At 39.1% G+C, this 14,890-nt stretch overlaps 1 protein-coding gene across 1 annotated transcript in view; it reads left to right on the top strand.

Annotated features, from left to right (window-relative positions):
• The first annotated feature begins 705 nt into the window (after positions 1-705).
• The window catches only part of LOC129825984 (fibrinogen C domain-containing protein 1-like), a 165,777-nt gene continuing 151,592 nt past the window's right edge, over positions 706-14,890 (top strand). The window contains exon 1 of the mRNA XM_055886203.1: positions 706-1,538. Coding sequence (XP_055742178.1) covers positions 1,467-1,538 — 72 coding nt within the window. The 5' untranslated portion in view covers positions 706-1,466. The remainder of the gene's footprint in view (positions 1,539-14,890) is intronic.

Raw genomic sequence — 14,890 nt, forward strand, 5'->3', positions numbered from 1 at the left:
ATAAAAAGTTTCTTAGGAGGCCGTTTGAAAATGTGCACACATTTTCCAGTTTTTTCAATATTCAGCGTGCAGCCATAACAGGTTAACATCTTCTACCCCCAAGCCATAAGACTCCTGAACAGCTAATCAAAGTGCTACCCAGACCCCTCTTTTACCATGCAGCTTTGTTTATTATGTTTATTATCTATGCATAGTCACTTTACCTCTACCTACATGTACATATTGCTGTTGTTATTTTACTGCTGCTGTAAAATTATTTGTTACTTTTATTTTTTACTTAACACTTATTTTTCTTAAAACTACATTGTTGGATAAGGGCTTGTAAGTAAGCATTTCACTGCAAGGTCAACACCTGTTGTATTTGGCGCATGTGACAAATAAAATGTGATTTGATATGATTTGAATCATTGCCCTGGGGCATTGTGATTTTTATTTATTTTTCAGACCAGAGGAAAGAGTGCCTCCTACTTGCCCTCCAACACCACTTCCAGCCGCATCTGGTCTCCCATCCAGGACCAACCCTGTTTAGCTTCAGAGGCAAGCCAGCAGTGGGATGCAGGGTGGTATGCTGCTGGCCAATGATAGAAGGGCAATGATATAAGGGCAATGTTTAATGTCTGTAACTTCCATTACATGAAGAAGAAAGCAACAAGCTATCCTCCTGTCGAAATGTTAAGCGATTAAATGAATGACCTGCATCCTCATCTCAGAGGGAGTTGAAACGGGTGCGTAAAGCCCATGCAGGTTCAGGCATTCATGTAACATAGTGGCACACACACTGTCTGCGCACGCACTTGCACAGCGAATGGCATCACTGACGGAGGCACACGCGTTGAGGCTTGGACTTCACGTTTTACCAAGTGGAATATGCTTCTAATCTGAAAGACTGCGCCTTGAATCCTATCAGAGAGTTGCTTCATGCTTATTAACGTAAACCAGAGGCGGTTGAATATCTTACCCGAGCTCTCTCACATTTTAACAAGGACATAGCCCACGCGTAAAACCTTGACAGGACACTGTGCAACATTTTGAGTCTGAGAACAAATTAAATAGAAGAGATTTTATTCTAGATTCTGGTTAACGACGGGTGAATTTTTGTTTCTTTAGGAACGGAAAATCTGCAACGCATCAAACGCGCACTGTCAAAGTGCACGTGCATTTTTTTAACACTGTAACAAGAAGGAACGTTGTAGCAATTTCACAATTGTGGAAATTCAAAGCAACTATTCTTTGCAAGGGGCCCTACAAGTATGTATGATTTCAACATGTTTGTAGTACTAGATTCCCATGATCTGGACCTCCGTTAGAATTGTAGAGATCTGTGCAGTGAAGTAGCCTAGTTTTGTGTGTGAGAACCTTTTATCCTTTCTTATTGGACTATTTCAAACACGCATATACCCTGGTCTGTGGATGACACTCTTCCTATACCAATGATGTCAAATCTCGGATTTTAAGATTTTCAGAGAATGGTCAATGATCGATGGACAATCATGAACAGTGTGTCAGAACTCGAAGATGGACAACAGCATAAATCTCAGGTAGAAATTGCATGCTGCACAGACTCATTAATTGATCTGCTCTGCTCAAAAACAAAAACCCCAGGTGTAAAGCCTGCAGACACCATCAAGTATTTCATAAAATAGACTGTGGCTCATAATAATGCAAAACTATTGCACGTAATTACACACAGAAAACGAATACACATTTATTTCGTGAGAACTAAATAAACGTGCCTATTTAGGGAAAGCCTGTACCTATATTTAGTCATTGTTTTGACTTTAAAATTACGCTAATATGATGTGAATTATACACATTTAATTATAATAGTACATAATGTACTGGTAAATCCATAAATTGCTACTGTATCGCTTGAGTTGATGATGATTTCTAATTGACAAATGGCAAGATGTCTGAATGATCCTGTAGAAACAGAAATGAGCTAAATCCTGTCTATCTCTGGGATTTTTTTTTATTGAAATATTTTTCATTCATTGTCGGTCAACTTACTTTACAATTTGTGCATCTCTATAGGAACATTAGCCTTTCAGCTGTCCAGCTGCAAATGTGTTTTTTTTATTTATATTTTTGTATAAATGTCTATCAAGGTAAAACAAAGAGAAAAAAAGAAAAGGGCATTACTGTAAAGTGGAGGAAACTGATGTTGAAACAGTTTCTTATCTCACATATTAACTTTATAACACTCAGTGCAAATGAGTGAGGGCACTTCTATGCTAGTTAAACATCTCAGTGGAGTATTTAGCATTGTGAAATGGCATACATACTAGGCTAAGTTTGTCGAATAGTCTTTTTTTTATGTAGCTTGGTGTCTGAGATTATATGTTTTTTTTTTGGCATGATACTCTCTTCAGGCTGTGTATTAGAGATCAGCATTATGGGTCTTGTTACTAATATACTTCTGTAGGAAACCTGTGTTTTTCTGCTTTTTGTTCAGTTGAAAGCCTGTATTTCTGGCCACAGGTGAACCAGGCGATCAGAACCTCAGCAGCTGCTTATCACAGGTGGACAACCACCATGCATGTTTTACTCTCATTATCATAATGAGTATGATGTAGACTTCACACACACACACAAGTTCACACACACAAGCACACACACACACACAGACAGAGAGAGAGAACTGTCTCCATGTAAGCCCAATGAGTTTCTGACATCACTTCATTGCTCCCATTTGGACCAGCTATCATTGACATGTTTGTTACAGTTGCATCATCAACACTGTTTAATGACTGCTTCGTTAAGTATTTCAACTGACCAAACCCAAATCTTGATTTTGTCCTTCACTCATGCAACACAATACGAATTCATTCATGAATCATCCTTTCATTGAAACCAGTTAGGAATTCATTGGCTGCTTTGACTGGTGTTTCTCAATATAATCTCAATTAACCCAGAATGAAAGTCTTGCATAATAGGTCTGCTGCCCGATTAAGTTATGGGTCCATTCATGTTAAAGGAGAAGTTCGCCTTTTTTCAACCAAATCTCTATTTTTGATATAAGTGGCATGTTATAGAAAGGTCCAGACACTTTTTTTGCAATTTCACTTTTTATTTTCCACAACCAGCAATTCACATCCTTATCCTGCAGTACAGGGGCTCTGAAAAAAGAATAGCTCCAAAAAACACACACATGTCCTTTTAGAAACTGAAATGCTCCCAGTATAGTCATGCACGTCTTTAGACGTTGTGCACATGAAATTGTGTCATTCCGAACTTTAACCGCAACGTTACATATCATTTTGTTCAACTCAAACTGTTTCCCCCATCCAGCGGTTTCATTCTCCGCGCCGCCTGCTGTTAGAATGGACCGAGCGGTATCGCAACAAAAAGGAATATAACATTGCGGATAAAGTTCGGAATGACACAATTTCATGTGCACAACGTCTAAAGACGTGCCTCACTATACTGAGAGCTTGTACGTTTCCAAAAGGACGTATTTGGGTGTTTTTGGAACATTTGTTCATCTTTCTTCATGCTGCAGGATGAGTAGGTGAATCGATGGTTAGGGTAAGTTTCTTTTGAAAAAGCATCTGCACCCATCCTTAGCATGCCATTTACATTGAACATTGTAAAAAGCTAAATTCCCCTTTAAGAGAAGCAATTACAGGCCCAGTGCAGTCAGAAACGTGATTGTTCTGTGTTTTATATATATTTCCACACTAAGAGGTTGAAAAAATTATGATAATTCCCTTTTAGTGTAAGAGCTGTTTGAAAAGACTGCCTGTAATTTCAGCCTGTTTTGGTGGGATGGAGTTTTGGCCTTCCATGGTGACATCACCATGTAGTAAATTAGTTAATAGGCCAATAACACAGAGTTCCAAACCTCTCTGCCAATTACAGCACATCTTCAGTTTTACTCTCCTGTTACAGGTTTTGGTTTTTCCATTTATGTTTTGAGGTTGGACTTTAGCGCGTATAGCACATTAGGGTGTAGGGCGCACCGATTGGTGTCACCTCGTTAGTCAGTATGTGTTACAACTGTGCTTGTTGCCATCTCATTAGTGTTTCACCTGTGTTGGCCCAGGTGCTATTTAAGAGTGTCTGGTCCAGTGCTCTAATTGTCTTGAGAGATATGGAGGGTAAACACATTTAGATGTTGCTCCTATTTAAAAAAAAAATCTCGACAAAGTATCCTTTATCTGATTCCATTTTGTTCCACATTTTTGGTTTGCTTCCTGTCTTTAAGTTTGATGTGGGTTTTCTTTTGTTTGCCTCTTCTTGCTCAAATTTAGTGGGTGCTCATTGTGGGTGTCTTTTTTAGTTTCCAGTTGTTGTTGTTGGTCAACTTTCAGTGGTCACCCCCACATGTTATTTCCCCTCTCTGTTTGAGTGACAATGTCTGGTTTTCTTGCTGGGGAACGTAACGAAATGGGTGCGCGTCCAGGATATTGTTCCCAATGAGTATGCTAGTCGCTCAAGTCACCTATTCTGAAGCTCTGCTCTGCTCAGATATTTGAATGTTCAAAATAAGCTTTTGTGGTAGTTTTTGTCACTAACATCCACCTTGAGGGGATATAAGATTGGCGGAGTCATTTTGAAAGTTGCATAAAGGCACAGGCTTATCAAATTAAAGCCATAGAGTTGGAAGCATTTGTGGAAAACCCTACGTGGGAGATGCTACATAAATGTACAAAGGTGAATCTGCTTGTCATTGCAAAGCATTATGACATCAGTGGCATCTGGCGATCCAAAAGCAGTAGCCAAAGAGTTGATCGGTACTGTTTTGGTGGCAGAGGAAATCCTCTCAGAGATAGGCTGATGAAAAGGGCGCTACGGGTAGAGTACATCCCGTAAAGTGCAACTAAGGGAGTTAGAACTAAAGGCAAAGTTGGAGCAAAAACTATTTTGAGCTTGAAAAACAAATTACAGCTTGTTCCCACAGATAAAGATAAATATCGTATCCGCCAGTTTGTCATTACTGCCATGAGAAAAAAACAGTCTCTGTGTCCTAAGTTGCAACAGAAAAATGAGAGGGAGAAAAGGTTGTTTCTTCTTGTTGGAGCACTCCAGTTTATAAAGATTTTGGTTCAGATGTGTATGAACCTTTTGAGTGTCAATGCTGTTAAGCAGCCAATGAAAATACTGCAAGACACTGGGGCAGCCTATTCCTTCATTTTGGAGGGTGTTTTACCTATGTCTGACACTTTTTATTTTTGTTATTTATTTTATTTTATTGAATATCCGAAACATGCAATATACTTGCAGTGAAGCCGCTCAACAACTACACCATACCAGTCATCCAACAGACTCCCATTCAGAGCGACACACAGAAGCATCCAGGGTCAATTCCCTGCTCAAGGGCACATTGACAGATCTCCCACCAGGCCAAAAAATGTGAACCCGAACCTTACAAGATCCCCCCCACAGTTCCCCAATAGCTGTCCCTCAACCATTCGAGACCCCTCCCACAGTCCCCCCAAAAATAAAAAATACAATTCATTCCATTCCCCACCCCCAAGAACCCCCCAATGCACCAACAACCAAGAGAATTAACTAAAGAGAAAAAATTAAAGACAGAAGAAAACAGCAAACAACAATGCAAAAAAATACAAAGGACAACTAAAATCATAACAACAATGCCTATATCTGACACTTCAGCAACTGGCTACAGTGTGTTAGTACAAGGCGTGGAGATGGGCTGCATGGAAGTTCCTTTGAATAATGTGGAGCTCTAGTCTGATCTTATTTCTGGTTCCGTTGTCGTTGGAGTGAGGCCTAGCCTACCAGTGAAAGGGGTCTCATTCATTTTGGGAAACGATTTGACTGGAGGGAAGGTCGTGCCAAATCCTGTCGTTTGTAAGGAACCCAGATTAGAGGAACCTGATGGGTTATCAGAAAGCACCCTAGAGCAGTGATTCCCCCCATGGGGGTCGTGGTAGGATTTTAACAGGTCGCGTGACTTGTACAAATAAATAAGTATATATATAACATTATTTTGAAAGTCAACCACCGCACAGCTTATTGTTGCTGACTTTACACAAATAATTTGTCAAATTTGTCTTCTTAATAATGACTATAAGATATTAGCCTTACTACTTGCAAAAATAATTAAAGAAGTCCTGGATGCAATCATTGTTGAAACACAGTCTGGCTTTATGAGGAACAGACATGTTTCTAACAATATCAGAGTAGTATTAGACATACTTGACTACTCAGACCTAATAACCGAGGATAGCTTCATATTATTTTTTTATTTTTATAAAGCATTTGACACAGTAGAGCATCAGTTCCTCTTCCACTCCCTTGAGAAATTTGGCTTTTGGGATTTTTTTTCTGTAAGGCTATTAAGACTCTCTATACAAATGGTAACAGCTCTATCAAACTGAAACATGGCACCTCACCTTGATTTGAGTTTAAGAGAGGAATTAGACAAGGTTGTCCTATCTCTCTGTATCTGTTTTATTAATCACCCAACGTCTTACAATAATAGTCCTGTACAAGGTATTTCCATAGCTGGTAAAGAAATTATTATAAGCCAGCTGGCTGACGATACTACACTTTTTCTGAAAGACGCTAACCAAATTCCCATATCGATCAATATAATACAATCCTTTTCCAAAGAATCTGGTCTATATCTTAACATTAATACATGTGAAATCATGGCTGTCAAAGATTGTGTGACACCTTCATATTATGGTATTCCAGTGAAAGAAAAACGTACATATTTAGGCATAACCATTACTAAGGATCAGAAGTCGAGGCTTACTACATTTTAACCCTCTTTTTAAACACATCTAAATCAATGGCTACAGAGTGACTTACCTTTAAAAGGAAGAGTCCTAATAACTAAGGCTGAAGGTTTCTCTAGGCTAACATATGGCACTCCATCTTTATATCTTGACGGTAAAATAAGGAAGGACATAGACCAGATGCTTTTCAACTTTCTGTGGAGAAACCGTACCCATTACATTAGGGAAACTGTTGTAATGAACACTTATGAGTATGGTGGGCTGAATTTCCTGGACTTACTACCTTATATAAAACTTTTAAGATCAATTGGATAAAACAATTCCCTAAGAAGACCCACTTCTATGTGGAATTTTATTCCTCATCATGTCTTCTTTACTTTTGGTGGCCTTAACTTCATGTTGATTGACAAAGTACTTTTCATCGGCAAGTTTTCTTGTCATGGTCCTTAATTTATAAGCATAATTTTCTTCACACAGATATAATATATGGAATAATCGGGATATATTGTAAAAAAAAATACCTCTGTTTTTAGAATGTTGGTTCCGAAAATACTATCCTATTAGCGAGCCAACTTGTAAATGCAGAGGGTGTTTACTTAGTTATAAGGAATTCTTATCACTTTACAAGGTCCCTGTAACACATAAATATTTTGCGATTGTTTTAGATGCCATTCCCTCAGGTGTTGCTTTATTATTCAGGAACGTGTCAATACCTGACCCTCGGAACCTACCTTCCATTAACCCTGTTGACTCATCAGTAGGAAAGATTTGTTACTTCCAATCAACAACAGAGCGATACGGACCTTGTTTCAGCAGGATGTTGTATCTATACCTTATGTCATTCCTTATTGGAACAGTTTTATTGATAATATCTGTTGGAAAAAAGTATGGATGTTGCCACACACATACCTACTTGTTAACAAAATAAAGGATGTTTCCTTTAAAAGTATTCATAAATATTATCCTGCCAACCACTATATGAAGATGTTTAAGAAAAACATAAACTCTAATTGCTCCTTTTGTAATGACCATCCAGAAACGGTGTTGCATCTTTTTTGGCATTGTATTCATGTAAGGAAACTGTGGCAAGACATAATTGAACACATTTATGAAAATGTTATACTATTGTGGAGAGATGTACTGCTTGGATTCTTTACCTACGATAGAAATAACCTGAACAATTTTTATGTAATTCATTTCATTAATCTTTTGCCCAAATTTCAGGATATGAATTTCAGGATATGAATACTGACTATGTCCACTTCACCGTCAGACCATTTTATTGGTATACTACACAGTATTGTAAAAGTTGTATTTTTTGTGATCCAATACATAATATAGTCATAATTTGGTTGTAATCCAGAGAGGAAGAAAAATGATCTAGATCCTTTGAGGCTATGGAGGGATCCTTAGGGGGGATCCATAAATTGAGGCTATGGAGGCTAAGGAGGGATCCTTAAATTGTGGATTTAGAAGAAAACATGAGTCATCAGCATACAATGAAACCCTTGTTTTTAAGCCCTGGATTTTTATCCCCTTGATATTATTGTTGGATCTGATTTCGATGGCCATAATAAATAAATATACCGATAATGGACAACCTTTGTTTACTCCCCTTAACAGTTTGATACTTTCTGAGAAGTAGCCATTATTTACAATTTTACATCTATGGTTACTATACATAACTTTAACCCATTGTATAAGAGATTCTCAAAAATGTAAATATTCGATGCATTTATACTGGACAAAACAATATAAACATTTAAAGTGTTGGTCCCATGTTTCATGAGCTGAAACAAAGTATCCCAGAAATGTCCCATACTCACAAAAAGCTTATTTATGTTTACATCCCTATTAGTGAGCATTTCTCCTTTGCCAAAATAATCCATCCACCTAACAAGTGTGGCATATCAAGAAGCTGATTGAACAGCATGATCATTACACAGGTTTTTGTATTTATTGTGGATCCCCATTAGCTGTTGCCAAGGCAGTAGCTACTCTTCCTGGTTTCCGGCAAAATTAAGGCAGTTATACAATTTCTAAAACATTACTATACATTCCATAACAGATTTTACAACACACTAAGCGTGTGCCCTCAGGCCCCTACTCCGCTACCACATATCTACAACACAAAATCCATGTGTACGTGTGTGTGTGTTTAGAGCGTATGTTATCATGTCTGTGCACCTTGTGCTGGGGACAATAAAATGCTGAACAAAATTATAAACGCAACATGCAACAATTACAACGATTTTCCTGAGTTACAGTTCATAAAACAAAATGTGTCAATTTAAATAAATTAGGCCCTAATCTATGGATTTCACATGAATGGGCAGGGGTGTGGCCATGGGTGGGCCTGGTTCCTCAGTGGGTGGGCCATTGCCAGTCAGAATTAGTTTTTCCCCAAAAGGGCTTTATTACAGACACAAATACTGTCCGGGTGGCTGGTCTCAGACAATCCCACAGGTGAAGAAGCCAGATGTGGAGGTCCTAGGCTGCCATGGTTACACGCGGTCTGCAGTTGTGAGGCCGGTTGGACGTATTCCTAAATTCTCTAAAATGATGTTGGAGGCAGCTTATGGTACAGAAATTAACATTAAATGCTCTGGCAACAGCTCTGGTGGACATTCCTGCAGTCAGCATGCCAATTACACACTTCCACAAAACTTGAAACATCTGTGGCATTGTGCCATCTGACAAAACTGCACATTTTAGTGGCCTTATTGTCCCAATCACAAGGTGCACCTGTGTAATGATCATTATGTTGGATGGTTGAGAGAATGCCAAGAGTGTGCAAAGCTGTCATAAAGGCAAAGGGTAGCTACTTTGAAGAATCTGAAATATAAAACATATTTTGATTTGTTTAACACTTTGTTGGTTACTACATGATTCCATATGTGTTATTTAATAGTTTTAATGTCTTCACTATTATTTTACAATGTAGAAAATAGTAAAAATAAAGAAAAAACCTTGAATTGCTAGGTGTGTCTAAACTTGTGGCTGGTACTGTATATAGCATTATCTTGCACATCTTAATTTATGTCCACAATTAACCAATAAAATCCATAATATTGTAAGCATTTCACATGAAGGATTGATACCAATAAACAGGACTGGCATTCAAAACTGTTAACATTTTGGCAAGCAATTATTATTTTGGGGAACAATTATTGTTAGTCATCCTATACTGTCCTTAATATCATTACCCCTTAGCAACAGATGTGGGAAACATACCCACACTCTCCCTTCCCCCACAAACAACCAGAAGCTCAGATGTTCAACAGTTGTTCCATCCCCAAGCCCAACTCGAGAGAAGACTTGCGAATGCACATACAGTTGTAGCTGTTTGAGTAGGAATGCAAAATTGAGCAAGAATGGGGAGATTTGCTTAATAAATGTCAAGTCCTACCTGATGGAGCTCAGATACACCCCTTTCCCCTGAAACACAGCCACTCTGGACCTTCTTTGTGATCATTTTCCCAAGCATCTCTGAGCAGTCAGACCTTGTGATTATTTTGTAACCCCAGAGCCACAATAATTTGCCCCCTCTCTGAATGTCTGAGTGTGACCCCCTCCACATTAATTACTGCAGCTAATGTTGCCAGCACTGCCACTACCTGGGTGGAATTCCCACCAGCTACAGTAGGTACAAAGTCGTCAAGGTTCTCATTAGCAGCTTTGAGAAATTCCTTGTATGTTATGCTCACCCACCAGGGGGCTTTGGCTTTGTTGGACCAACCCTGCCAGGCAGGCTCAGACTCTTGAGGGGGCGGTGCTGCTTAAGTGGGTCTCTGACCACGTTTATGTTTCTGTCTTGGCTGTGTACAGGCTACTTGCAGTAGGCCTATAAAACAGATAAGGACTTTTCCTTAGTGTGTGGGTCGCTCAGGTGGGTGTCTAGGGTACCGTTCCATCATGATAGGACAATAAATAGACTATATTTGTAGTTTATTAAAAAATATATATTGCATAGCTGCACAAAATTGAAAACTCTCTGTCACAACTCCTGCTCTGGCATTTGCAACAATTTTCCTTTTTCACTCACTTAATTCACCACACTTTTTCAATCACAAAAACACACACCCCATCTTCCATCACAACCACACTCCCACCACATATACACCTGCATATACCCAGGTGTGTGTATGTGCCTTCTATGTCCTCTGTTTTTTTATCTCTACCATGTTGATTCCTACCTAATTTCGGTGTCACAGTCGTTTGTAGAATTAACGGACCAAGGCGCAGCGTGCATAGAGTTCCACATGTTTAATTAAAGAAACTCACCAAAACTATACAGAACAAACACGTGAAGTCAAATGCAGTGCACACTGGCAACTACACACAAACAAACAAGATCCCACAAAAACCCAGTGGAAAAAAGGCTGCATAAATATGATCCCCAATCAGAGACAATGATAAACAGCTGCCTCTGATTGGGAACCATACCAGGCCAACATAGACAAATAATAACCTAGATAACCCACCCTAGTCACACCCCGACCTAAGCAACATAGAGAATAAAAGGATGGTCAGGACGTGACATTCGGGCTTTTGAGTACTTTGTATTCCAGTTCCTTATATTTGAAGATGTATTATTTCAATAATGATCCTTTCTTCTAATGCTGTCTTTTATTTATTTATAAATAGAAAGTTGAATACTGATTTGTTTACAACATTCCCTATCTTGAATGGTATAGTGTATGTAGTTTATTTCTTTATCAATTTTTGGATTTTGTTGTTTTCCTGTTTTTTATTCCCATTGGCTGTTCCATTATTCGACTCCTCTATGTGGACTTTGTACTATTTAGAATAGCCATGGATTAGTCTTGGTGTCTCGGAAAAGTTGGTTATTAATGTACAGTTTATCGACTACGAGAGCTACGAGTTTCCTTTCGGGTCTATTCACTTTGAAGAGTGGGCGCAGAACTTTGTGCCGTTCTGCAATTTCTTTCGGGAACTGATCATTCATGCCTATTTTCATGCCAGCGAGTCTTTTGCCCAGGCTTTTAACAATTATTTTATCCTTAATTAAAGAATGAAAATTTGTCAGTGACTCTTTGTTAGTTCCCTTTTCTGTTTGAGCGACAATGAAAACAATCACAGTCAGGTACTTCATTGTTGCCCAGAAATTATTTGACACAGATAAAAATGGCTGCATTGGAGTTTTAAGAGATGCTAGAACGAGGAGGGAAACCGGAACGAGTAGCTTCACCCTCTCTTTGTAAGGTATGGAAAAGTCTATGGGCTGAATGTCCCCTCCCCTTCCGAAATTCAAAAGACACGAACGTCTGCGAAACTGTGATTTGTCCAAATAACCGGAACTACTGCTGTGTGCTATCCTACTCATTCCATTCAGTCCAGACAGATTCTTCAGCTAGGACACAGAATCTGTCCATAATAAATTATTAGCAATAAAACATCTTCCCATACAGGAGAGACTGAAGTCCCTGTGGCACCAATACAACTACCAGCACTTATCCAGTGGAAAGAAGGAGAAGTGTACGGAGGTAGAACACTAACACACAGGGACTTGCACATAATGGAACATAATGCAGGGAACACATAATGCACATAATGCAGGGAAATGCACATAATGATGGATGTGTTTGGTGCTCTTGCTCTTGGTGGCACATGCTTTTTCTGCTGAGTGTAACTTGGAGAAACAGATGGCCCTGGCCCAATAGGTAGTGTACCTGTGAAAGAGGTTGGAATAGGGCTTGGTGTAGTCCAGGGGGATTTTGGACTGGTTAGGCGGGGAAGAACCTCTTCCTGACAAATCACAATGTGCAGCCAGGGAGAGGTAGGGCATTCTCATCCATCTGTGCTACCACCTCTGTATATAATACTTGAAATGCTGTTAAGATGAACTGACGACCACATTCAATACCATTGAATGTTTTAAATCTCTCGAAGTAAAAGAGGATCGCCTGCTCGCCTTGCTCCTGTGCTCCTGGTTACAAATTTGCTATTCAACAGCTCCACAACTATAAACCATAACTATGTTTATCATCAGTGTGTGGTTGATTGCTTCAAGGCTTTATGTAAAACTCAAATACTTGTAAAGAATGCTTATAAACAACTGACTGGAAGCTTTGGTTGAGATGGAGATGAGATTACCGTTCTGTCTTATAGTGTCTGCCTCAATTCGTCACTGTTTGCTGTGACCAAGTATTGTAGGCCAATGTACCCTCACGTAAAAAACAGGCTTCTAGCAAACAATTTTGGCAAACCATTAGCTAATTTGCGGCAAGATAATATATTGACATGCAAATTAGTTTTGGGCCAAACTGTTGCTGTAAATTTGCGGCAATTTGTGAACTTCTGGCAACAATTCTAGGAAACTTCTGGTAAACATTTACTGAAAACGATTTATATTTTGGCATCTTAAAAGGGAGAACTTGAATTATGCCTAATATAGCAATTCAAATGATTTTTCCAATATGAATTATTGTTACTCAAAAAAATGCTGGGTTAAAAATGACACAATTTGGGTAATTTCGACAACCCAGTGCTTGGTCAATATTGGCCAAACACAGCATTGGGTTAATTCAAACCAGGGGGTTTGTGTTGAGCTTCTAACCCAGCGCCTTGGGTTGAGCGCTTGATCCAACTGCTGAGTAAATTAGACTTAATTGCTGGGTAAAAACAACCCAGTAGGTTGGGTTGTGACATAAACCCTGCACATTGGGTTGGGGGATTAACCCTGCACATTGGGTTGGGGGATTAACCCAGAAACTGGGTCATTTATGTCATCCTCTGGTTATTTTCAGTATCCTCATTTAAATTTTGCTTGCCTATTTGTGCCTTCTCTACCATCCCACCCCTCCCTTTCCTACACACACACAATCAAGATACAATGTTGAATTAATGTATAACGCTTGCATTTCAGAACCTACATCACATCAGAGAATGTACAGGAATATAGCAAACATTTTAATAGCACATTAAAACAAAGTCCTATTGTCTAAATATGTATTATTTCACAAGATAAGATTTCATGAGATAGGATTGTTTATCATAATGTATTTATAAACTCATCAAAAAAAGAAACGTCCTCTCACCGTCAACTGCGTTTATTTTCAGCAAACTTAAGGTGTAAATATTTGTGTGAACACAACAAGATTCAACAACTGAGACATAAACTAAACAAGTTCCACAGACATGTGACTAACAGAAATTGAATAATGTGTCTCTGAACAAATGGGGGGTCAAAATCAAAAGTAACAGTCAGTATCTGGTGTGGCCACCAGCTGCATTAAGTACTGCAATGCATATCCTCCTCATGGACTGCACCAGATTTGCCAGTTCTTTATGTGAGATGTTACCCCACTCTTCCACCAAGGCACCTGCAAGTTCCTGAACATTTCTGGGGGGAATGGCCTTAGCCCTCACCCTCCGATCCAACAGGTCCCAGACGTGCTCAATGGGATTGAGATCCGGGCTCTTCGCTGGCCATGGCAGAACACTGACATTCCTGTCTTGCAGGAAATCACACACAGAACGAGCAGTATGGCGGGTGGCATTGTCATGCTGGAGGGTCATGTCAAGATGAGCCTGCAAGAAGGGTACCACATGAGGGAGGATGATGTCTTCCCTGTAACGCACAGCGTTGAGATTGCCTGCAATGACAACATGCTCAGTCCGATGATGCTGTGACACACAGTCCCAGACCATGACGGACCCTCCACCTCCAAATCGATCCCGCTCCAGACTTCGGTGTAACCAGTACCAGTTTGAAAAATATTCTAAGTATGGAGGTTGTTTTGTGCCTAGCCAAAAAAAGGGATTAAATATGTATTTAAAAAATTTATATACATTTCCTGAGCTTTCTTATATCTCCCACATATAGAACAGACATTTCAAAACCTTGTTTCTTATGATGTATTTGTTTTACTTGTCTTTTTTGCCAATTATGAATGTTCTATTTAATGCATTTCTCTGGGCTACAGTAGTAAAGGCCAAATTAAATATTTTATCGAATAATATTTTCATATTCTTTTTGTACCTAAAGGGGTCCTAAAATTCAAAATTCAAAGACTCCGATCGTGCATAAAAAGGTAGTGTTTACAGAATACTATCTGCATGTAAGGCTTTTATGTTCTTTAACTTCAAGCTATAATCAAGTTGTCCAAAAGCAAGAGCGTTTCCTGGTCCATCTCTTCCGCTGCAAAAGAGAGGGTAAA

The sequence above is a fragment of the Salvelinus fontinalis genome, chromosome 28 (genome assembly GCF_029448725.1).
Source record: "Salvelinus fontinalis isolate EN_2023a chromosome 28, ASM2944872v1, whole genome shotgun sequence".
Taxonomy (NCBI): Eukaryota; Metazoa; Chordata; class Actinopteri; order Salmoniformes; family Salmonidae; genus Salvelinus; species Salvelinus fontinalis.